The following is a 25,981-nucleotide window of genomic DNA, read 5'->3' as shown; positions in this document are numbered from 1 at the left end:
CCCCCCCCCCCCCGGGGGGTTTGATATGCACCCCCCCCCCCCCCCCGGGGCCCCCGGGGAAAAAATTTTTTTTTTTTTTCCCAAAATTTTTTTTTTGGGGCCCCCTTTTTTTTTTTTTTCGGGCCCAAAAAACCTGGGGGGAAAACCCCCCCCTTTTTTTGGGGGAGTTAACTTTTTTTGGGGGGAAAGGCCCCCCACCCCCGGTAAAAAAAAGGAAAAGGCATAATTTGGATTTTTTTGAAAAAATGGCAAAAAAGTAAAAAACCCGGGGGGGCTTTTATTTTAGAATAAAGGGAGGTTGGGGGGGAAACAGCCTTTTCCCATTTTTTTTTTTATAAATTAATACATTTTTATTAAATATTTTTCTCCAAGCCATTTTGCCTTGTCTATTCATTTCCCCTAAATGGTATATTTTGTTTGTTTTTTTCTTTAATGGTATATTTTGATAAACAGAAGTTCTTCATTCTCATTAAGCTTAGTTGACAAAGATATTTGCTTTTATATTTATCTATTTCTGTGTACTACCTACCAAAAAACATTGCCTACACCCAGATTGAAAAGATATTTGTTTATGTTTCCTTCAAGAATCTTTGTAGTTTAAGGTGTATATATATATATATATATATATATATATATATATATATATATATATATTGATTTGCCCACAGGTAAATAAGTAACATTGTCTTACAGAGGATCATATTTTTCTACCTCTTAAAATCAGTTAAATAAACCAAAATTAATAAAAACATATTACCTTAAAATAGTAACTTTTGAATTTTCTGAAAATTTCCTTGGACTCAAAAGTGAACTTGAATTTTCTAGTTCTTGCCTAATATTTTACAGATGACTTATAGAAGTTCCATTCATTCTTGTAAGGTTACTGAGGAATCAGTTAGTCAATTATTATGTTTAGTAAACTTAGACAAAACCCTGACTCCCAAAGAGAAGATTTTTTCACTTAAAAAACCTGAGAAAATAAGTGGAATTGTTATGGATTTACTTATTTCCCTCATTTGCTCAATAAGTTCAGGCCAATCAAGAGACAGTGATTTTTTGTGTGTGATGGTATAAGATAATCATTTACTTACCCTCCATGATAGTCAAAGGATCTTCCATTTTGGGGCGCAGGATATTAGGGCCAAAGACAGTGGCCAAGTTCTGTGCACTCATTTTGTTAACTCCTGAATAGGATTGTACTTCATCCAAGAATCTGTTGGGTGTAAGAATGTGAAGAAAACACGAGGTTAAATTTGCCAATAGAATAAAATGAGTCATCCTATATAATAAAAGGCTAATACACAAATAGACTGAACCGTGGAATGACCGGTTGCTATGATGTGCACTGACCACCAGGGGACAGATGCTTACTGCAGGAGCTGCCTCCTGGTGGTCAGTGTGCTCCCACGGGGGGAGCGCCACTCAGTCAGAAGCCGGGCACAGGACTGGCGAGCACAGTGGCAATGGCGGGAGCATCTCTTGCCTCCGCAGCAGTCGGACATCCCCAGAGGGCTCCTGGACTGCAAGAGGGCGCAGGCCAGGCTGAGGGACCCCCCCAGAGTGCAGTCATTTCATGCACCGGGCCTCTAGTTATAAAATGTTTATAAACTCGAGAATGTTAAGCGATGATTATGTAGGTAAAATTATTTAGGAATTCAAACATCTCTTAATCAAATGTGGAGAAAATATGTTGCAAATTATTAAGAACCAGACTTGAGGAATCATATCAGATATCACCTCTGGCCTGGCTTGACTTGGTTTCCTCTGTCAGTTACAGAAACAAGTGTTTGGATAATACTAATATGGACTTAGATTGAAGAATATGAGTTCCCTTCCAACGCCTCAATAAAGTATTAAATATGTGTATTCAATCTGAGAATTATAAATAAGATCATCTGGTACAATCCCTTATTTCAGAGGGGAAGAATCACTCCTCTTTGTGGAGTAATTTGTGAGCTTTCCATTTATAGTCTGTTAAAAATGAGACCAAACATTTTTAAAATTAAAACCTCATTTCTACTGACATGAAAATTACAACAGAAATTGTTTCAATTTATTAGGTGCTAAAGAACAAGAGGCATGAAATCAGCCTTTTCCTGAATGAATTTAGTGGGGGAGGGTTGTTTTTGTAGTCTTTCAGCCTTTTTTCATTCCCTCTCCCTTCTTCATTTTGGCAAGAACTTCTGTTTTGCATGGCTTACAGATTTAACCGATAAGACAAAAAAGGAAATGATGAAAAATAAAAGTTAACTTATTTTATGTTACTTAATACATGTTATTATGTGTCAGTCATTGTGCTACCTTGTTAAATTCTCACAGCATCCCTGTGAGGTAAGTACTATGATTGTCTCCATTTTACAGGTGAGACACACGAGGCACCAGAGGTTAAAAGTCTTTGCCAAGGACACGGGGTTAGTAAGTGGGAGAGCTGAGCTTTGAACCCCGGTGTTCTGACTCTAGAGTTTGTGCTCTTCATTACCACACCAGGACTTTTCAAAAAGGTGCTTATTTCCGCATGATATACAGACTAACTATATACAGACTAACTATAATAAAACTGAAGGACAAAAAGCCAAACTACCATTTCTTATTTGAAATAGTTGAAATTAAAAGTCTGCTTAGATGTTTCAAGAGAAGTTAAGTTTTTCCATTGTGACGATAAAGACTTGCAATAGGGTTCTCAAAGCCTTTTTCCCCGTTTACTTAAAGAGAATTTAATCTTTTTATTATCCAGTACAGTAGTGGTCATTTCAGATACTCTGCAGTCGTGTCAATCATCAATTTCTTTATTTAAATTTAATACGTTTTGATTTTATGTTTGGCTTTTTTAAGCAGGAGCACAGACATGGAGCCTCCCATCCCAGGCTCTAAGTTAAATATGGTCACTGAGAGAGCGCCTTTCCAGGCACAGCTATTTTTCTAACAGAGTTGAATTACAAATGTCTTTTCAATGAGTCTGAGGTGGGAGAGGAATTGAAAGAAAATAAAGTGCAGTAAGCACTTATTACATATACATTAAGTTAAAGATATAATTCAATTTTAAAACAAATGTGTGAGATGTGTGTTTTTACTACCATTTTACCGATTAGGACTCTTAGATTCAAAGAGAATAAGAAATTGCATAAAGATAAGTAAGTAGTCAGTGGTAGAATCTGGCCTCCCATGCAAACCCTTGTCATGCCAAGGAGCATGTTCCGTCTCTTAAACAATAGTACAAGGTACCTGTACAAACAACTTTGACTAAAGTTCAAAGCAACATAGCTTTAATATGTGAAGCTAAGAGAGACTTCAGAAATGACAAATTACAGAATCATGCAATCTTAGTGCTCAGAGAACCTTTGACATCACGTTGTCAAACCTCCTACTTTTACAAGGTCAACATGCGAGCTCAAAGCAGTAAAATGATTTTATACACCGTCAAACATAAGTTAGTGTCAGGCTAAATATAGTCTGGTTTTGTTTAGGACAATTCTTACCTGCAAATATACTTGAGGAGATTATAATTGACCACTGGCAAACTCTTCACCTGCTTTGCTAATTCCTTCACGCCCTGAGTATAAAGAAAAAGAGAATAAATATTACCTTTCTAAGTACTGGTCTTGGAATTAAAGCAAATGGGAAAAGGAGACATACAGTGCTGTGTGTTTTTTTAAATTAATTTCACATATTATTAGTGTAGGGTCCTGTCTTAAAAACTTGCTACCATCACAGAGAGAATGTTAGAAATATTTTCAAGGATGTGAAAGGATTTCAAATATTTCCATAAGTACTATTTGTGGAGAAAAAGATTTAAGTGAAGCCCTTTTAACATTTTAAGCATTTGTTCAGTTTCCTAAAAATGGGAGATAGCTGCAATTATAATAAGTCTATTGGGGAGAAAAAGTAGTGTTGATGTATTGAAAGTCCTTCCCATTTTCAGCATGCCCCAAATATAGAGAAACACACGTCTACAGACAAATAAGTCTCTCAAAATTGGTCATGTCTAGGACACATCGTTTGGGGTGGGAAGCCTGATCTTCCTGGAAATTTCACAAAGGGATTAAATGCTTTGTTTCTTCTCATTGTAGAACTTCCTCTGAAATAGAAATGGTCCCAGAAAAACTATCGGATGATGTAATCTGACTTGTTCTTCTCCCTGTAATGGGCCAGACAGTAAGCATTTTAAGCTTTCTGGGAAATATGGTCTCTGTCTCAACTATTCCACTCTTCTGTTTTAGTGCAAAAGCAGCCACAGACAACATTATATAACAAACAGGCAGCAATTTTGACAAGAGTGCCAAGAAAATCCAATAGGAAAAAAGGGATAGTTTCTTCAACAAATGGTGGTGAGACAACTAGATATGCACATGCCAGAGAATGATACTGAACCCTTTTCTCACCCCATAAACACAAACTAACTGAAAGTGGAGCTTACAAATTAAATGTGAGAGCTAAAGTTATAAAAGGCTTAGAAGAAAATATGGGAGTAAATTTTTGTGACCTTGGGTTAAATAACGCCTTCTTAGATATTCGAATAAAAGCACAAGTGACAAATGAAAAATGGTTAAATTAGGCTTTATCAACATTAAAAATTTTTGTGCTTCAAAGGATACCAATCAAGAAAATGAAGAGACAAATCATAGAATGGGAGAAAATATTTTCAAATCACAGACCTGATAAGGGACATGTATCTAAATTATATAAAGAACTCTTACAACTTAATAATAAGATAAAAAACTGAAATAAAATGGGGAAATGTCCTGTCTATGAGGTTTCTCAAAAAAAAAATACACCCATAGTCAATAAGTACATGAAAAGATATTTAAAATCATTAGCCATGAGGGAAATGCAACTCATACCTCAATGATATACCACTTTACACACATTAGAATGGCTATGATAAGAAAGAGAGAGAACAAGTGCTGGCAAAAATGTAGAGGACTTGAGACCTGCACACATTGGAAGTTTACATGGTGAAGCCTCTTCAGAAAACAGTGTTACATATGGCCCAGCAATTCTACCTCCTAGATATAAACCCAAGAGAAATGAGAACACATGTTCATAGCAGCATCATTAATAATAGCCAATCAATGGAAATGCCTGTCTTGCAACCGATGAATAAATAAATAATGGAATATTATTTAGAAATAAAATATCAATACATGGTACAATGTAGATGAACCTTGAAAACAGTGAAAGAAACCAGTCACAAAAGACAACATGTTGAATGATGCCATTTATATGAAATGTCCAAAATAGGCAAACTTATAGAGATAGGAAGTTGATTAGTAGTTGCCAAGAGTTGGGAAAGGAGAAGCATGGGGAACAGGTATGAAGTTTATGGGGTGATAAAATGTGCTAACTATCCTACAATTAGATTTTGGTGACGGTAGCAGAACTCTGAGAATATAGTAAAAAGTACTGAATTGTACACTTCAAATGGGTGATTGTATAGTATCTGAATTGTATCTCAACAAAGCTGTTTTTACAAAAACAGGCAGTAGGGAGGATTTCTTAGGAGTCATTGTTTGAGGTGATTTAAGAGGCACAGCATGAAAAAGGAAACATGAAGTAAGTCATCCACTTTGTTCATAGACTATTTGGCACCACAATTAACCTTTTAGGGGAGCATAGTGGCAAGGAGTGCTCATTGCATTTATTCGGTCATATTTTTCTTTTTTTAATGAGAGAAGGGATTAAAAATGGGACCTGAGTTGTGTGTGTCAAGTCTAAATGTGTGTGATGTCAATACACAGAAGAGTGGAACACAATCCAAGGGTAGGGCAAAGGAAAGATTACAAATTAAAGACAAAGAACACTGACAAAACCCTCAAACAAAAGCTTTCGTAGAAATAAATGCAGAGACTTACGGCTTCCTCTTCCTTGCTGAGCAGTTTGGCACATGACAAAAAATCTTCATACTTCGCATAAGGAATCACTGGTTCTGGAAGTTCTCGGAGATACAGTTTGAGAAGTGACGCCACTGTGTGCACATCCGTGTTGCTGTGGAGAGAGAAATGTGAAGATCATCTTTGGACTGAACCTTATAGCATTTTATTTTTTTTAATCAAATATATATGTATGTGTCAGAATTATATATGAATTTGCAATGAAATCAGTCAATCCAGCTTTCAAGAAATACATACTTATGTGACGATGCCTACTAGATGCTACCGCAGGTGGAAAGGAAAGAAACACATAGAAGGACAATTGCAATTCTCAGTGTGGTTTGAAAGTTCAGCATTTTGCTTTTGTGTGTATTTGATGTTAAGCAAAAGTGTTAACTTTTGAAAACAATGAGTATGTACCAGACTTTAAATAAAATAGGACACAATTTACCAAAAAATACCAAATCTACATATGTGTGTACGTGTGTATTTAATGTCAAAATTAATTACTTCTGAATCTTAACTTTATTTCTCAAAATATCTCTCATTCCTGAGAAGACATTGGTGATTGGTTATAGATACCTGAGGCTTGCCATGACATGCTGCAGCTTTTAAGCAGAGTCCATTTTGAAAATGATTGAATATCAGCATGATTGCTTGTCTAATATTCTAAGATAGTTGGGAACCCTTAGAGTCTTTTAGAAAGGAAAGGAAAGTGCTACAAAAATAAACAATGAAAACTTAACATGAAATGCACATTTTTATTCTCTGCTGAATATTAGAGTGGCAGGATAATTTACTGAAATGTTATTTTATATTTTGTTTTCTGTATTTCCCTATTCCCAGTAAATCCATGAAGATGGCTGACAGCAAAGACAGAAAGAGAAGGGGTTGTCTTTTTCTGTTGTTTTTTTTTTTTTTTTTTGTTGTTGTTGTTTTTTTTTTTTTTTTTTTAATCTGGGGGCAGAGGGACAGGAAAATGGGAAGGGGAGATGGGTGAGCAGGGAGTAAAAAGGTCAATTGATTCCCAGGAAGTGGGAAGAGTGGTAGTGAATGGGGTCAGGGATTTTGTCAGTAATGAGAACATACACCCACTCCCAGACCTCGCTGAAGGAAGTGACAAGTCGCCAGAGGGATACACCTGGACAAGCTGGAACAGAAGCACCGAAATTCTCTACCTCTGTGAATATTCTGTTGGCCCAAGAGCAGATGAAAGCAGAGTTGACTTCACCAAACTAAGTGGGCTGAGGCCATGGGCATTTCACCTCTCAGTGTGGGACTCAGGTTGACTTCACCAGGCATTTCCCACAGCTAATCTGTATTAGACGCTACAGAAACACAGTGGCTAGGACCCCGATGAGTTAAAGGAATGTATTATTCTTGCCTGCTTATAATTTATAACCGGGTGGGGGGGAGCAGATATTAAGTAGATAATAATACAAGTTCATAATCACAAGGTGGTAATAAGGAAAAGTATCAGATGCTATCAAGAGAGGACTAATCTAGAGGCTGTTTCTCTGAGGAATGATGTTGGGGCCAAGATCTGAAGTGTGTGTGTAAGAATTAGCTATGTGAAAGCTGAAGAACAGAAGGAGATTTTCCTGATTAATGCAAAGCAGATAAACAGAGACCTACGTGAGAGGAAGCGTCCTGTCCTTGAGGAGCTGACAAAGGCCAGGGAGACCAGATCTCATAGTGGGACTGGACCATGGACTTCACCTTCCTCAGAAGTAGGGGAGGGCTGAGTTTTTCCATTTTCACACTGAAGTGAGTCAAAGGAGGCATTCTGCCAATCGTTTTGCAGAATTTAAAATAATAAAGGTGACCTGATAAGGCCTGTATTAACTAACTTTATTATTTCCATAATTAAGTAACTATTTTTTCTCTTAAAATTCTCAACTGATAGACAATATAGAAGTCATCTCAAAGGCTTATAAAGAAAATAAAAATCATGTCTTCCGGATGTCTTGAAAGTTGTGACCAAACTCATTAATTCCTAAAAATACTTTCCTCCAATTTTTTTTTAAAGCTAGGCCTAAAGTAGTCTCAATGGTAAGACATGAAAGACACTATTTTTTTTCCTGGCAAACCACTCTACTTCCTGCATATCAAAGCCCTTCTGTGTTTCTAGTGCTATGTTGTAAATCACCTGACCCCTGGGGGTGCAGTCCTCAGTAGTAACAAAACCACAAACTGGAAGGACGGGCAGTTCAACCAAGTATTAAACTATTTCCATCTTTTGATTCCACTCAAATCCAAACCACACTCTAACCCAAAGAAATTTATGACCAGGTTAGGTTGTATTGCCTTCAAATTCAATGACAATTTTGTTAGGTTATAGGTAGCTACAGAGAGAAATATAAAAATATAATATCAAATAAGTATAATTTCAATATGTGGAATATATCATGTATAATTTGTATGACCACATAGAATATATAAAATATTTATGAAATAAATACAATAAATAAATGAGACAATAAGGAATATATATATTTAACAAAAAATCTATTTTAGTATTTCAATGACGAACTATTCATTACTCTCCCCAAGCACACTGTTTTTAAGGTAACTTGCTGTTTTTTGTTTTTTATTTCTTCATGTTTCTCACTGCCTTTGATCAGGTTTTTATTCAAAATTAGCTGTCCAAAGTGATTTGAACTTTATGGAATAAATTGGATTTTTTTCTTTTGCGGTGAGTTTCTTTTCTGAGGACTTCTCAGTTGCTGGTTTCTTTGGTACCTGTAGCCTTTTTACTTCCTGTATTATTTTGCTTCTAATGAAGTTGAGCTATAGCACTGAGGACGTTTGAACACTAGATGGCGCGATTGCAAAGTTAGACTAATCGAGAGGGTGTGAAAATTGTGAGGGATGAAAGGCTGCAGAATCATTCTTCATCCGCCAGCGATATTCTTAGTTCCAAAGCTGCAGTAATTTCCCAAGAATAGAAATATTCGAGCTATGAGTCAAGGTAAGAGATGTGGACTGGGATGATTATATTATCCCTTCCCTACAGTAATATGTTACATTATCTTTTTAGTTTCTAGTATACATAAACCTACACACTATTTAATAGAAATAATGAAGAAAAATTAAAATATATTTTCTTGTTTTTTGATTAGCAAATGTTATTAAATTTTTTGCTTAAAGAATAAAACAAATTTATGGCTCCTTTGGGGGCTTTATTAAACTTAGGTTATTTTGTAGGAAAAGAGACTTCTACGTTATCATTTTTGGCTTTGTCCTCTCCCACTGAATGGAAGAAGACAATCACTTCTGGACTGACGCCAACGTATTTGCTGGTTCTGATTCACTTCAAGAGCCTCACAGTGCATCCACCCCAATTGCCAGTATGCTACCCACTATGATAGGAAGTCTGGGGTTTCTCTAACAGAACCACACTGTGCATCTAACTCTCCAGCCTGACACCCCTCACTGATAACTCATTATTTAGCCTAATCTTTAAAAATATTTTTTTATTGGTTTCAGAGAGGAAGGGAAAGGGAGAGAGAGATGGAAACATCATTGATTGGCTGCCTCCTGCACACCCCCTCCTGGGGATCCAGCCTGCAACCCAGGCATGTGCCCTGACCAGGAATTGAACCTGGGACCCTTGAGTCCTCAGGCTGATGCTCTATCCACTGAGCCAAACTGGCTAGAGCATTACTTAGCCTAATTAATATTTGCTTAATATATGGCCAATTAGGTAAATACCAATTAAGATGGGTTCTATATTGTCTATTCATTTAGAATTTTAAGATAAAAATATTTTTTAATTATGAAAAGAATAAAATTAATTAGATAAGACAAGCCCTACCTATCAGATCACCTCTATTATTTTAACATCTGCAACTGTATGTTAATTGTCCAATGTACCTAGAAAAACGTGTTCTCTTTGCCTCAGAGAAATATATATCAGTCTTTATCAAAGGGAGGTCGAGTGACTGCATTATGGCAAAAGCTGGTGTACATGGAGAATTAAAATCCCTAACCCGGCCAATTATAGTAATAACAACAGCAGCAGCACACACCTGCGCACATCTCTTTGTGCATCAGGCCTGCCAAGCAGCTCATTGAATGGGTTCTGTTATGAACTCTCTTTGGGGTTCTTGAAAGGAAATTGTACATTATATAAACATTATATAAAATTCTTTTTGGCTAATTACTGATAGATGAGGTTTTTTTTAAAAAATATATTTTATTGATTTCTTACAGAGAGGAAGGGAGAGGGATAGAGAGTCAGAAACATCGATGAGAGAGAAACATTGATCAGCTGCCTCCTGCACGCCCCCCTACTGGGGATGTGCCCGCAATCAAGGTACATGCCCTTGACCGGAATTGAACCCAGGACCCTTCAGTCTGCAGGCCGACACTTTATCCACTGAGCCAAACTGGTCAGGGCAAGATGAGGGTTTTTAATGTAACACTCTTTTAGTAGGAATTCAAAACTATTTGCTAATGTAAAATCATTATACAAACCTCAGGTCTCTTTCATTCACCTGGCAGTACAATCTGTTTTCAGAAGCTAAGATAAATAACCATGGACATTCTATTCAGTGATAGCAAAGAGGCAGAACCAGGCCCGGGAATCCTGAGTAAAGGAGCTGTCAGGCCAGAAGATGCTCCAAAGCATATGTCCCTTCATTGATCAACATACGGGTTTTGTTTACAACCTATATTATACTTGTACTTCTGAATTCTGCAGTGTTTTCTATTACACTTAAAGGGGGGGGGTTCCATGAGACTTTCTACAATTGACCTAATTTTATATATTTTATATTCTCAGAGGTCTCCCTTTGGTCATTCTGGGATTGTTCTAGAAATCACTACCTCACCAAATAGTTTACAAACATTTATAGTGTGCACTGCCCCATGCCACACGCTAGGTGAAGCAGAAATCTTTTTTTGTCCCTCTTGGTTTTATATCTCTAACCAATCACCAAGATGTTTCCATACCACTTTTCATTTGCTCAGCTTCTTAACATTTTCTGTATATTATAGCTGCTAAGTCCCTGCCAGGTGCGTGATCTTAAGAATAGTTTTATACTTCATGAAAATGACCTGTGTTATTTATAATCTACGCACAATAGGGGCCTCTTACTAAGCTGAGCAGGGATAAAGGAGTCTGATGACAATCCCTCCTTGCTCATCCTCTAGGCCCTCCCCTCCTTCTCTGATAAACAGACCCACACACAGAGATCAGCTCAAATGCCACAGTAATTACAAGCATAATACCACACAGGAAAAATCTTGAAACTTTTAAGCTTCAAAATGAGAAATGGAAATTTTCTTTCCAGATTCAATGCACAGAACATAATATAATCCGTTGATTTAACTGAATAGAGTGAATTTCCAATGCACCCCATGGAGAGTTATTAAAGATATCGTGAACTTATTTGCAACATGCAGAGTGAGATAACCTAAAGTTCACTTGGAACTAAGAAAAAATAATGTCATGTCCATAGAACTCCATGAAGATAAGTGGGACGGAAATCAGTCAGCAGCACTACCAAGATGAATACTGCCACCAGCGTGTCTTAAACAACACATGGTCTGTCAACCGAGCTCACCAAGACATAGAAGAGCAAATCCAAAGGTGGTGAATAGTTGCAAACTAAGCCAAATGTCTACCAGAAAAGTCTGGTTCTGTTCAAACTTATGTTCTTTTATATCTGTCAAAACTGCTACACTTTTTGGCAGTAAAACTTGAATTCAGTTAAACTTGTGGCTTTTTTTACCGTTATGTAAGTGTCACCATTGAATTATATACAACCCCCAAAAGACAGTTTTTACCTCCCGGCAGAGTCCTGGACTATGTTGATTTACTGATTGTTCCAAAAAAGTCTTCTGTTTTAAAAGAAGACCGTGGTAGAGAACTGCATGATGACTCCTGCAGTGGACTGAATTGTCCACCACCAAAGTCCCATGTGGACACCCTTGGCTCTGATGTGATGACATGATGTATTTGGAGGTGGGGCTTTGGGGAGGTAATTAGATTTAGAGAGGTCCTGAGGGTGGTTCGATGGGATTATGCCCTTATAAGAAGAGACACTAGAGAGCTTGCCCTGCACCCTTTTACCCCCATGCATATGCAACAAGGAAAGGCTATGTGAGTACACTGGCCATCTATAAGCCAGCAAGAGAGCCTTTACCAGAATCCAATCATGTTGGTACCCTGATATCAGTCCATTCTCTAGAACTGTAAAATAAACTAATCTCTGTTGTTTAAACCACCCAGCCCATGGTATTTTTTATCTTTATCCTCACCTGAGGATATTTTTTTCATTGCTTTTTAGGGAGAAAGGAAGGAAGAGAGGGAGGGAGGATGAGAGGGAGAGTGAGAGTGAGAGCGAGAGAGCGAGAGAGCGAGAGAGCGAGAGCGAGAGCGAGAGAGAGAGAGAGAGAGAGAACAATGTGAAAGACATCGACTGGTTGCTGGGGATCGGGGATTGAGGATCTAACCTGCAACCTAGGTATGCGCCCTTGACTGAGAATGGAACTTGAGACCCTTCGGTGCACAGGCCGACATTCTAGCCACTTAGACACATTGGCCAGGGCCATGGTATTTTTTTATGGCAGCCTAAGCTGACTAATACAACCCCCAAATCTGCATTCGGTGATTTTTACCTCAAAAACCACTAATGGTTCTGTTAGAGTATTAGGTAATAAAATGTTAGCCAAAAGATAGAAACATGCTTTCAGATAATGTGGATTTATGAAATGTTGTCAGATAGATCAACGAGATATGGAAGAAACCGATTCTAAACCCTGGTTGTACATGGAATGTTCTTCAAAATGCTGATGATTGGGTCTTATATATTCTTACATATAACTGATCTGGGCTGAAACCAGGGCATTGAGATTTTCAAAAAGCTCCTCAAGTGATTTTTATGTACTGCCAAGGTTGAGAAGCACCAACACAGAACAGGTATTTGGGGTGGAAAACTTCCATGAAAGGAGGCAGTTCCAATATGTAAAGGTAAAAAATTTAAATATGGCCACTCCACCATTCACTGGAGCCAACTAGTTACATACTTGTCTCTCTAATGTTCCCTGATAGAAGAATAGTGAGAGGAGTGCTGTTCCTGCGTCAACCTGACACATTGACCTTTTCTTTCCTGCTTCTAGAATTATTCATGTTTATAGAAGTATGCGTGTATGGACTTCTCCCTTACAATGCTAGTTAATTACTTAATATATATAAGCCAACATACCATATACATGAACACACACACACACACTCCTGCATGTGTAAAAGACACTCAAAATAACAAAATATCCTGTTGTGCATCTGCAGGAAGATATTACTTTGAGCATCTGAGTTTTGTGACTCCAAATAACAGACCCCTCAAATGGAAGAAAGTAGCTACATTCCCAAACTGAAAAAAAAAATTATGGATATTTGTCCATTTGCTACTTCTGACAACTAATTCCCATGAGTAAGACTCTCATCTCATTGTGTATGTTTTTTAATGCCTCACTTGCCTACGGCTTCCACCTCTCTGCCTTCTCCTCTGGCCATTATTCTTACCAGTCAGCTCCTAAGCTCTTTTTCCACTACTGGCTCTATTTCCCTAGACACCCCCTTGGACAAACCCATGAGTCCAACTACCACTTTTCTTCAATGACTACCAAGTACACCTCTCTACACCATACTTTTCCATTGAATTCTTAGCTGTTCCATATACTTTGAACTCTATACAAACACACAACTGGACAACAACAAAGAAATCCTTGCAACAAAATTATTCCTTTACCATATTCTCAACCATGAATGACATCAGCAGTCACACAAACAAACAACAAACCTAGAAGTCAACCTGAATGGTGCTTTTCTGAGACCCTAAATCTATTAGTAATTAGTGATTCTCATACTGAGCTGCACATTGGAACCACCTGGGAAGTTTCAAAAAATACTAATGATGGGATCCTACATTTTCTGATATAGTACCTTCTGAATCCATTCCCTCTTCAGCAGTCTCATTGACACTGCTCAAATTCAGTGTATCACTCACTTCCATTAATATAACAGCATATTAGCTGGTCTCTCTACTACAAACCTCTCTTCCCACCCCCAACCCTCTGAACATGCCCACATAGGTGGTTATCATCGTAACAAATAAATGTAAATAACAAGTAAAATGCCTTGTTACATAGCTTTTGAATACCATATTCAAATACAAAGGGAAAATGTTTAAACATCCTATATAATAAAGGGCTAATATGCAAATTGCCCCCTCGGGAGTTGGACCAACCAGGAGTTGGACCACTCACTATGATGTGCGCTGACCACCAGAGGGCAGCACGGAATGAAGGAAGGCCCCGGCGGGCAGCTGGCAGCAGAGGGAAGGAAGGCTCCAGCTGGCAGCCAGAAGGAAGGCTCTGGCTGGCAGCCAGAAGGCCCCGATCGGCCCTGATCAGGACCCTACCTGTTCATGAATTATCTTGTATTTAGATAATATACATTACACAGAAACCCATATACTTATTTTATAGACTAGTCATTAGAGTTGTTATCACTTAGTCTGGGTAAGAATGTTGGAGAGTATTGATTCAGTTTATAAATAGCCATACTCTAATTTATCTAAGTAGATTGAAAATTAAGAACAAAAAATGAAAATAAAATCTGACTTTTTTCATTATAGTATCAAGGTTCTTTCATCAGAGAGATGAGGCTTAATAGGATTGAGACTCTTATAAAGCTTAATGTAGAATATTCAGGAAAGTTCCTTAAAATAGTAAAACATCAATATAACTCTATTTAAACAGGCTACCTTGTACATACATATGTATACAATTCCAACAACAACAGCAACCAGAAACTAATTAAAACTTTAAGTGCTGTTAGTTATAACATTAATCAACATGGCTGTTAAAATTAGTTAATATGTCCCTCCAGTCTAGTGATTTTGGACCCAAGGTTTAATGTCATATCAAAATGTAACTTAGAAGTAACGTTTGAATGCACATGATACATTCTTGTACTACAAATGACATTAATGTTTTACAAACTCTTAAGGTCCAAGTTATAAAGATGCCATAAATTCCTTTAATAGAAATTAACTCTGAAATCAATGAAGTCACTTAGATTTTTCTATTAAACTAAGATCCTATCATATCAATAATTTATATAATTACTTAGAATAAGTATTGACATAAGGAATTGTTTGAATTTCATCAGTGATAAAGGCTTTATAGATAGCCTGTTTGCCAACTGCAGAGATTTTATTATATACTAGAGGCCCAGTGTACAAAATTCGTGCACTGGTGGGGTCCCTCTGCCTGGCCTGCATCCTCTTGCAGTCTGGGAGCTGTCAGTCGGATATCCTTAGCGCTGCTGCAGAGGCGGGAGAGGCTCCCACCACAGCCGCTGCACTTACCAGCTGTAAGCCCAACTTCTGGCTGAACGGTGCTCCCCCTGTGGGAATGCACTGACCACCAGGGGGCAGCTCCTGCATTGAGCGTCTGCCCTCTGGTGGTCAGTGTGCATCATAGAGACTGGTTGTTCTGCTGTTTGGTCAATTTGCATATTAGCCTTTTATTATATAGGACTAGAGGCCTGGTGCATGAATTCGTGCATGGGTGGAGTCCCTCGGCCTGGCTGGCGATTGGGGCTGATCGGGTCTGTCTCACCCAGTCCCGATGGGGGCCCATTGGGGCCAGCCAACAGCGGGGAGGGACCAAGGGAGGTTGGTTGGCCACAGGAGGTTTGCTGTAGGAGTGCACTGACCACCAGGGGCAGCTCCTGTTTGAGTGTTTGCCACCTGGTGGTCAGTGTGAATAATAGCTACTGGCTGGTGGTCTGGTCATCCAGTCTTCTGGTCATAACAGTCGCTTAGGCCATATATTATATATATATATATATATATATATATATATATATATATATGGATAGATATATAGATATATATAGATATAGATGTGTGTGCATATCCACATACTATATATACACATATTACATGCACACATACTATATATATATTTTGTTTGTAGAATTTTTTTAAGAAAACATATCCAATAAGTTTTTTGGTGTGAAGAAAATCAATCCAGGCTCTCCTTGATTATCTCTATGTGTTAGATTTCTTCTCTCTCCAGTGCCAGTGGACCTTCATTGAATTTATTTACAATTGCTTCAGGAGAAGGCTCAAGCTCTCAAGGTTTCACAGAGTATTTATAGTTGTCCATGAACAAAGTTAGTTTGCTCAGGATTTTTAATAAACATAGACATTCTGAATTTAGGTTGGGAATAATGATAGTGTAATACCCACACTTGGGCACTTTCTCTGGCTGTACTGTGGAATATAATTTCTTAAATTCACAAAATGTAACATATATACCAAGAAATGCAAGAATAATTAAAATGATTGGGAGGTTACTGTCAATTCTGATGACCTATTTTCAGGTGGATATAAATAAACTACTCGAGATATGAGAAAACTCATTCACATAAAATTTTAAATTATACTTAGCAAATAGCACTTACTATTCAATGAATAACATGGCTATAGTTTGAAAGAGGTGGGCTGAGATACTTCTTGCTTAGTTTGCATTTCTCCCAGAAATGACTCAGAAATAAAGGTAACTGGAAGAAATCATATACTAAGTATACTATGACCATGGGATGATCTAATTAGCTTATGTAAATGATGAGCTTTTATTTCTTAAATGGGATATGCTGTTTTTCCTAAAATTTGACTCCTGGTATACAGACCCTTATATGACTGCTAATTTTCATGTCTTTACATTAGTAAATATGTGTACCTGAGACTTTATCACATAACCCTTTCTTGCTTCAATTGTACCCGGGACTTGAAGTGCTATGGGTTGTAATTTTAGTTTCATATGATTTTCAAAATCTTGGCAAGTAGTTAATGAACTTGGCTTAGCTAAAACAGAGAAGTTACAGCTGTATTTAGTTACTCTGAGATTTTATGCTGTCTGCCTACATGTTTTTCCTTCACTAAACTCTGCAGATGGAGTTTCAAGAGAAACAAAGGAAATGTAACCATCAAAATACATTCAGCAATTTATTTTTTTCTGGAGGTTTCAGGTATGCAACCCAGGACTTTTTAGAAAAGCATTATAGATGTTCTGACACTGAGGAGGTATATTATGCTAAAAATATTGTTTTAATTTCCCTAACATTTCTTAAAACCCATGTACATTCTTTAATAGTTCTACTTTAAAATAAAAAATAAAAACAAAATATCACAAATAATTTTTCTAGCTAATGAAGATTAGTTAGCAACCAGTTTCATATATTTCATAGATATAATGAATATATATAATGTGTTCCTAAAATGACCCTATTGCATGTTGCCCATTTCCTTCTGTAACTGTTACAAGTTTGGAGAATTTTGATGATCTGATTCAGGGACTAACAATAAAGGATATAACGTTCTTTTACAGAAAACTTATTTTTTTCCAATAAGATAGAAAACAAAACCTTTGTGCCTTACAAAGGAGATGAGTAAGTAGATGCCCAATTTTACATTTTGAATCTTTAACTGATAGTATTAGGGAGGACTTAAAAAGGATTTTATGGTATATCCAGGTGAGTCTACAAATCAACACCAAAACCATTGGAGTCCACGCAAAACTTGTTCCTTCTCTGAACACTCCAACAGTCTTTTATTACAACACAAAAACATTCCCAACATATGGGTTAAATGATACCACTCCACTTTATTATTCCTACACTCTTCCTTTTGAATAGGGATACAAACACCTATTGATAGATATACCAAACACCGAACAAGTGGCTATTTTTATTCATAACTTAATCAGGTTTTAATGGACGTGAACTCAAATTTATTCGAAGATAAAGTGAAACTTGTGTCCTCATCAGCATAGGTATAGACTATTAGTTACATCACCAAGAGAGTAAAGCACAATGAAATGGGACAGAATTCCAGATAACCACCTGTCCTACATAAACTATTTTCACATTCGAGATACTTTCTCTTAAAGCTCATTAATTTTTCAGACCTTGGTATGTTTACAAGGAGGTTTCATGGAACCCTTCAGAATTATACCCATTGTTCTAATTAGACAAGAAGCCAAGCATTGGGGGAAGTAGGCCTGTCAGAGCGAGTGAAGAGTGACCTGACCGAATTTCCCAAAGTGTGGACGATTCCAAGTCTGGTGCCACACAAAACGGACACTAGGTGACATCAAATCACAGAGAAGGAACACTAGTGTTTCCCCCCATTACCTTTCAATTCTCTTGATTATATCAAACAGGAAGTTCCAGCTGGGAATGAGAGAAGTGTTACAGTGGTATTACCATTTGCTAATCTCTATTTTTATCAAATAAGGAGAGGACCTCGGGGTCAGAGTCTATGGAAAGCAGCTGTGTTCAGCTAGCATTTAATAACACGCTTTGTAGTCACTGCATTTATGCTATGTTGACTTTGTATCTATGGCAAATGATGCTGGTTTGCAACCAACAATAATGATACAAAGTTCCTTTTACAACAAAATTGACAAAGAGAACAGTGAATAAATGCAAAGAAAAATACCAGTAAAACCTGGTACAGTTGTTATATGGATATGACCAAAGTCGATGGTACTGTATGAATGACAAGTTGGAGAAGTACTCTAAGATAATGGTTACCAAGTCTCGTCATGCCACCATAATATCTAAGAACTGCATCAAAAGATAGGTACGTTAAGAGTTACTATAGCTAAACAGCTGTTCAGGAGTTTAGAGGGCTGATGCCTCTTGACTTCTGAGAATCATTTAGGGTGCTGGAAATAGGGAACCATTTTACCATCCAGACATTCAGTGTCTAGGGGCCTAGAATGAGTCTCACCAGAATGTGCCTCCCTGGCATGCAGATGATTTCAAGTTGAAAGCAAAACCCAACAAACTCAAGGGTTGGGGGAGTTTTCCTCCACCTCACCTGCCTACAGGAATTCAAACCATAAAACCGGCTCAGGAAGGGAACCTTAGCACATATGAATTAACTATGGCAGACAGGGAGAGCCAAGAAAGTCTGTTAGATTCCCCTCCATGTCCCATCATTTCCGAGTGGCCATTCAAGAATTAATTTGCCACATGTTTGCTCTTTCTTATCTACCTGTAAATTGCCTACTTTTCCTTTGATTTCCCAGGCCCCTGCCTTCCTCTCCTCAGTCCAGATGGCGTATAAGCCTCAATTGCCCAAAGTGCTCTTCAGTTTCTTAGTTGTATGGAACTCCCTGCATGTAGATGCATAATAAACTTGGTCATTTTCTCCAGTTAATCTGTCTCATGTTAATTCGATTATTAGTCCAGCAAGAACAACTTAGAAGGATAGAAGGAAAATCATCTTTTCGTCCCCCACAAGGGCTTGCCTTAGCAAACTCCTGAAAATGTGTTCTTTGCCTTTTCAACTTTTTATCCACATGACCTTAAGCTACCACTTGCTTTTTTCACCTTCCTCCCCAGTCCCTATCTTTAACCTTAAATATTTCACACTATGACACAAGGGCTCTACAATGTATAGTTTGCTACTAAACGCTCCGTGTTTGCTTTCTCACATGGATCAAGGCATAAACGTGCAGGGAAGTACTTTTCAGTATGTTCTAAAATTTCAGCCCATTTTAGAAGCTAGCAAGATATATATTTTACACATGAACTGAATACCCCAGAAAATAATATCCTTCACAATAGCACAACACCTGCCTAGCCTAGTCAGAACCAGTATGTTGCTTCCAATAATGCCACGAGGCTGATGGTACTTTTTCTCATTTCATATATGAGAAAACAGAGGCGCATCACTTCAAATGAGCATTGCCCTTTACCCCACATTCCTGTAGCCTATAGTCCAGCCTATATCTCCCAAGTTATGGTTTGAAGGCCAGGCATATAAACTCAACTCAAGATTTATTTTAAATGCAGATTCCTAGGCATCCTTCAATCTTTAAAATCAGAACAATAGACAATGGGGTCTAGGCATTTGAATCTTGAGATATCTTTGTAGGTATTTCTTATGTAAACTAATGTTTGAGAATCTCTACTATGTCAGTAATGCTCCTGACTTTCAAATTCACCTTTTATAACCCTGCTTAGTAATGTTCAATCCTATATTGCTGCCCGGAGATTAAAACTAAAATGTGTCTGGCTTTTCTGACTTCTACATTATCAGATTTGGATTTTTTCCTCCCATTTTATTTCTGCAGACTTACAGTTTGTTTAGGGGTCCTAACTCAGTCACCCAAACAAATAAAACATAAACAAAAGGGGAGAAGCTGAGAAGGAGGAGCGAGTGCAGAATGAACTGGGTGTGTGGGAGGGCAGCTGGAGTACCTAGGACAGCAGCTGTTTTATGGGATTCTTGGACAGAATGTGTACAATCACTGGCTTCACACAGCCTGCTGTCCTTGCTCTTGAATGCTGTGTTGTAAGCACGCAGTTATTTTGTTGCTGAGCAATTAATGCTGTGAGAGTGATACCCACAAGGCCATTCTTGACTCTATGTTCCCAACTCTTCCGAAATGAGTCTTCTTTAACAGCTGATGCCATGTGGAGAGCTTTGGGAACAAGATAACACTTGGCTTCTAATTCGATTTTACACATTCTGTTTTTCATCGTGTCCTCTCCAAGGGGAGAAGCTGAATAAAAAAATGTTGAGTTTCAATTTGTTTTTATTCCTAACTAGAAAAAAGGGAACGAAGGAAAGAATGGATAGAAATGATTTCTGTTGGTTTTTTTGGAGTTGACATAAACCGATAAAATACAAAATTTTTCAGGTCAATGCAAATGTCCTTTCTCACAAAATTCATTTTGGTCAAGGAAACTGTGGGAAAATGTCATCTAACTGTAAACACATTAAGTCATACATACATGCAAGTCTTAAACTTGGACCTCAGAATTGGAAAAATAACGTTTAATATAATTAAAGAAGAGGAGAGAGTGCATGGTTTAATAAAAGCTGACCCATGCACTGGCAACCTCTCTAAATTCAAATAGTGTGTGTTCCAAATTTCTTTTTCTCTACTGTCTTTTTTTTTTCTTCCACAGGACAAAATGTTTCTCTCATTCAAATACAAAAACATTATCTTCCAAATGCATCTATAGTTTCAAAACCACAGGCTGATTTATGAATACAGATGCTTGTCAGCATAGGTCTGATGTGTACAAAACATTGAAAACAACAGAGGGGGAATCAAACAAACTGGGGTACTAATATGATAAATTATTACATAGTCCTTGAGATCATGTCTTTGAAAACTACTTAGTAATATGAGAAGTTGTTCATGATATATGTTAATAAGAAAAGGCAAAATGTAAAAATTGTGTAATTCCAATACTTGTGTGTGTGTATATATATCTATATATATATCTATATATATATATATATCTGTATTTTAATATAGCTATATGTCTAAGTCTATATATACCTATTTATGTTATATATAGCAATAATTTTCTGGGTTATTTAATTTTGAAATAGTCACCTTTTCTTCATATATATTTCCATATTATAAATCACATACAAAATGTTATAATTTAAAATGATTTTAATAACATTTATTAAATTTTAATAATACTTTATATGTTATAGTTTTATAATCTTATTTTAAAAGTTCACTTTAAAAGTCAAATTTTAGGCCTTAATATTAGTGCTATTTAATAGTAATCCTCACTATTAAAATGAGAGATCCTCACTATTAAAATGCAGAATTCCTGAGAATATTTTTTCAGATTTTAGTAAGTATAAATATGAAAGCTAACTCCTGTTGACTATTTAGTGAGATATAAGCATTATTCAAATAGAGAAGAAAAATATTTATTTACTCTTGCTCTTTAACGTATTTCACAATAAAAAAAACTTTTGTACTTTGCTTTAAATCCTAATAGTCCATATTTTTAAAGTATTGTTTTTTTTTAATCATTCTGATTTTGAACACTGGTGAGATTAACTTGAACTAGCAAATGTCCCCAGGCTTTTTGTCTTCACATCCTGAAAACAGAAACCTGAGCTAGGACTTGGTCATGTAAAATTTCAAACTCAGCCAATTAACTAAAAATGTGAAATACTCTATGTGGATATGGTTCTGAAAACAATCTCACTCTCCTTGGGAAGTTAGAGGTTGTTTATTTCCCTACCAGTGTAGTTTACAATTACATTTTGACACCAATATGTAACTCTCTTCTTTTTATCTCACTGTTCATGGATCGTGGAATCCTTTTTATTTAATAAGCAGAATCCGGTAAATTGCATATCTGCCTCCCTATGACTGGCCTCAAACTTGACAATCTATTTATCAAAACAAGGACATTCAGGTTGTCAGAGTATAATATTGTGATATGATAAGAAATATGTATATATTTTGGTTTTCATCCCTGGCTCCTTGCCAGAGCTCCTAAAACTTTTACAATTTCCACAATGATAAGAGTAATGGAAGTATTTCTTGGTTATAATATTTGGATTTTATCCTCAGTTCTTGCATTTTTAGTTCTGGGTGACAAAGATGAAAGGAAAGTCTTTTGTTATTTAGTTTTCCTTTATAGAGTGACCCTTTTAAACATGTAAATAAAATTACTTCATTTACTTGTTAAAAATCTTTCAATAGATTTCCACTTCACTTAGAATAAAAACTAAGTGTCTTATTATAATCTATTGGACTACACAGGATCAACTCCTTTAATCTCATCTCTGAGGACTCTAATCATCACTCATTGTATTTCAGCCACAGTGGGTTATGTTCTTCTGGGCCTTTGTACTTGCTCCTCTACCTACAATGTGCTGCCATGGTATCTTAGTTATGGTATCTTAGGTCTTATCATTCAAGCTACACCCAAATGTTACATCCTCAGGAAAGAGGTGTGTATCTCCACCACTTCACTTACTAACATATTAGCACTTCACCCCTTATCACTCTTAGAAATTATTTATATATTGACTGTTTATTATTTATTTGACCATCACAAATAGTGCAAACTCCACAAAAAAGAATAGATCTGGTCTGTCTTTTTCACGTAGAATTATATCTAAGACAAAGTAAACACTCCAAAATTATTTGCTGAAGAAATGAATGAGATAGATGGTGACTGTCAATTTCTTTCATCTCCATACATGTATACCACACCTTCCATCAAGAAGAAGAGTTGTCCTGGCTGGCATGGCTCAGTGATTGAGTGCTGACCTATAAACCAGGAGGTCATGGTTTAATTCCTGGTCAGGGCACATGCCCAGGTTGCAGCCTCCATCCCTAGTGGGGGTGTGTAAGAGGCAGCAATCAATAATTCTCTCTCATCATTGATATTTCTACCTCTCTCTCTCTCTCCCTTCCTCTCTGAAACCAATAAAAATATTTTTTTTAAAAAAAGGGCTTTCAATACCTTTAAAACTGAGCTGGCCTTATGGTTTACTTTTGACCAATAGTATTCAGTGAACCTAACATTGTGCCAGTTCTGAGCCTACCCACTCTTGTCTTGGGTCCTGAGATACCCCTTAAAGAGCTCCAACAATCGGCTAAAGAGAGAAGCCCTGAAGGATCCAAGAGTGTACAGAGGAAGAGCGAAGCTTAACCAGCCATCAGCCCCGCTTAGATACCAGACTTTGAATGAAGTCTCTTAAATACTTCATTCAGCTTGCAGCTACACAAGATTGAGGCAATAAGCACCATGGGGAACGGAGGCAAGGTGTCTCTGCCCAGCAATGCCCAAATGCAGAATCTGAAAAGGTTGCTGTTGTTTTTAAACAAAAGAATTTGGCGTGGTTTGCAATGCAGCAATAGATGCCTGAAATAGTCATTGGTACCAGAAATTGGGTGCTGCTACAGCAAAAATTGAAAATATATGTCTCGGCCTTGGAACATGCAGAGTCTGGGCAGGCAATAAGGAGCCTATTAGTAAGAGCTGGAAGCAAAATGAAAAAAACTGTTATTAGAGGCTAGAAAAAGTAAATGCTTACTAAGCAGTGGTAGAAAAATTAGCAAGACTATCGTCTGCATAATTCAGAACATAATAAATGTTCCTGATGAGGCTAAAGAAGGAACCGTTCATCTTTGAAGAAAAATTTAGAGAAACTATAGTGGCCCCAAGTATCTCTAGCTGATAAAAGATTCTCAAAGTAAGAAATGGGCATAAAGCAAAGATGCCAGTAAGACAGAACTGAAGGTAAAGATTTCTGTTTACCTTTATGATGGGTGTGGCTACAAAATCCCTTGTTAAAACTAGAAGAATTAAAGCAGCACCTCACAGATTCTCTCAGCAACACGAAAGTATTTAGAAGAATCCTAAGATTATTCTATAGCAGCCTGACTCATAGACAGAATATCGAAGGGCCTGCATAGAGATGCATGGGTGTGACTTTGTCTCAACTAGTGGATTATAATCCAGATGATAAAAACCAAGGTTTTAAAAGAATTTGTGGTAACGGGGAAAAAAAAAATAGTACCAGTTCAAAATGAAAGGAAACTTTGGATTCCCAACTTTCTTTTTTATGGGCGGGAAGTAGGCTAAAAAATAACTCAACTAGAAATAGGAGCCATTTCTTGCAGAAAAGGAAGGAAGTCTCAGAGAACAGAACTAGAGGGCACACCAAGCCCTAACTAGAAACATGTCCCAGCCCCAGGAGAGGGGCCCTGACAACTTGTCCAGCAGGATTTCAGACCTGCAGAGGAGAGAATCTGCTCACAGCCTTCACAGAATAACAGGTAACAGTTTTTCTACTAAAAAACGAGAAAGCTAGTCTAACTATATAAAATAAGATATTGAATAACAAACAGTGCAAACATGTGACCTTGGAGAGTATGGAATTACAGGAGATAAGTCTCATGATGACTTCAGGCTTGCACACAGAGGCATCTGCCAGACCCTGGGACGGGATGAGGACTTTAAAATAACAATAGTTTTGCTGAGCTAAGGAGACAGAAGTTGTAGTTTGGGGAGGTAGAAGCGGCTGGAGGGCATTTTGCCAAAAAAAAAAAAAATCTTGAATTCTACATTGAGGTCTTCTTGAATCTTTGTCTAAATACCAAGTCTTTGGTCTAAATACTAAATAAACACACAAAGGGTAGAACTCCACAGGGTTAAACAAAGAACAATCACCAGGGGAAGAACAATCACCAAGGATAATAGAACAGAATAGAGGACAGAAAAAGAGAGAAAATCAGTGACAGTAAAAATGGTTCTTTTAAAAGTTTAATCTATCTATCTATCTATCTATCTATCTATCTATCTATCTATATCTAGACTAATAAAAGAGAAACATGGTAATTAGCGTATGACCGCTACCCTTCCCATTGGCTAATCAGCATATCCTTATGCAAATTAACTGTCAGCCAAGATGGCGGCCGGCAGCCAGGCAGCTGGAAGCGAACATGAGGCTTGCTTGCTCCAGGGACTGCAGACTCCAATGTTCCCCACCTGACTTGCCGGCCTCTGAGCTGCAACTCTAAGCAACTATGTACTATGTTGCAAATAAGAAGCTGAAACCAGCTTTCAGCCAGCCGGGATCTCAGAGCTGAAGTTATACATTGTTTCGATTATAGAACGGCAAACAAACCAGATACGAAGCCTCAGAGCTAGAGCCAGAGCTAAAGCTGGCCCAGAATAAAATAAAAAAAGAGAAAAAAAGGAGCAGTTGGGAGCTTCAGTCAGCCTGAAAGCAGCCCTCAGCCCCTCACCCAGACTGGCCAGGCACCCCAGTGGGGACCCCCACCCTGATCCAGGAAACCCTTCAGGGCAAACCAGCCGGCCCCCAGGCCTCTATCTTATATAGTAAAAGGGTAATATGCCTCCCAGCACCGGGATCAGCAGAGCCACCAGGCCTCCTGGCACCGGATCAGTGTGACAGGGGGCAGCGCCCAAACCCCTGATCGCCCTGCGGCTCTGTGTGTGACAGGGGGCGGGGCCACAACCTCCCTATCCGGCCTGCTCTGTTCGTGACAGGGGAAGGCGCCCCAACCCCCTGATAGGCCCTGCTCTGTGTGTGACAGGGTGCGGCGCCCCAACCCCCCCCCTTCCCCCCGCCACGGGCCTTGCTCTGTGTGTGACGGGGTAGAGCCATAACCTCCCCATCGGCCCTGCCCTGAGTGTGACAGTGGTGGCGCCTCCATGGGCCCTGATCGGCCCTGCTCTGTGGGTGATAGAGGGCGGCGCCCCAACCCCCTGATCC

General features: G+C 37.9%; 1 protein-coding gene across 9 annotated transcripts in view; it reads right to left on the bottom strand.

The window, feature by feature from the left end:
* Positions 1–25,981, bottom strand: part of ARHGAP24 (Rho GTPase activating protein 24) — a 504,222-nt gene that overhangs the window by 17,741 nt on the left and 460,500 nt on the right. For all 9 annotated transcript variants that reach the window (XM_014452034.2, XM_014452035.2, XM_023750393.1 and 6 more), the window contains 3 exons: positions 5,850–5,982; positions 3,477–3,550; positions 1,092–1,213 (listed from right to left, as the gene is read on the bottom strand). In XM_014452034.2, coding sequence (XP_014307520.1) covers positions 1,092–1,213; positions 3,477–3,550; positions 5,850–5,982 — 329 coding nt within the window. The remainder of the gene's footprint in view (positions 1–1,091; positions 1,214–3,476; positions 3,551–5,849; positions 5,983–25,981) is intronic.

This window comes from Myotis lucifugus, unplaced genomic scaffold, assembly GCF_000147115.1.
Source record: "Myotis lucifugus unplaced genomic scaffold, Myoluc2.0 scaffold_12, whole genome shotgun sequence".
Lineage (NCBI taxonomy): Eukaryota > Metazoa > Chordata > Mammalia > Chiroptera > Vespertilionidae > Myotis > Myotis lucifugus.
The sequence above is the reverse complement of the archived record's forward strand: the minus strand, read 5'-3'. Positions and strand labels throughout refer to the sequence as shown.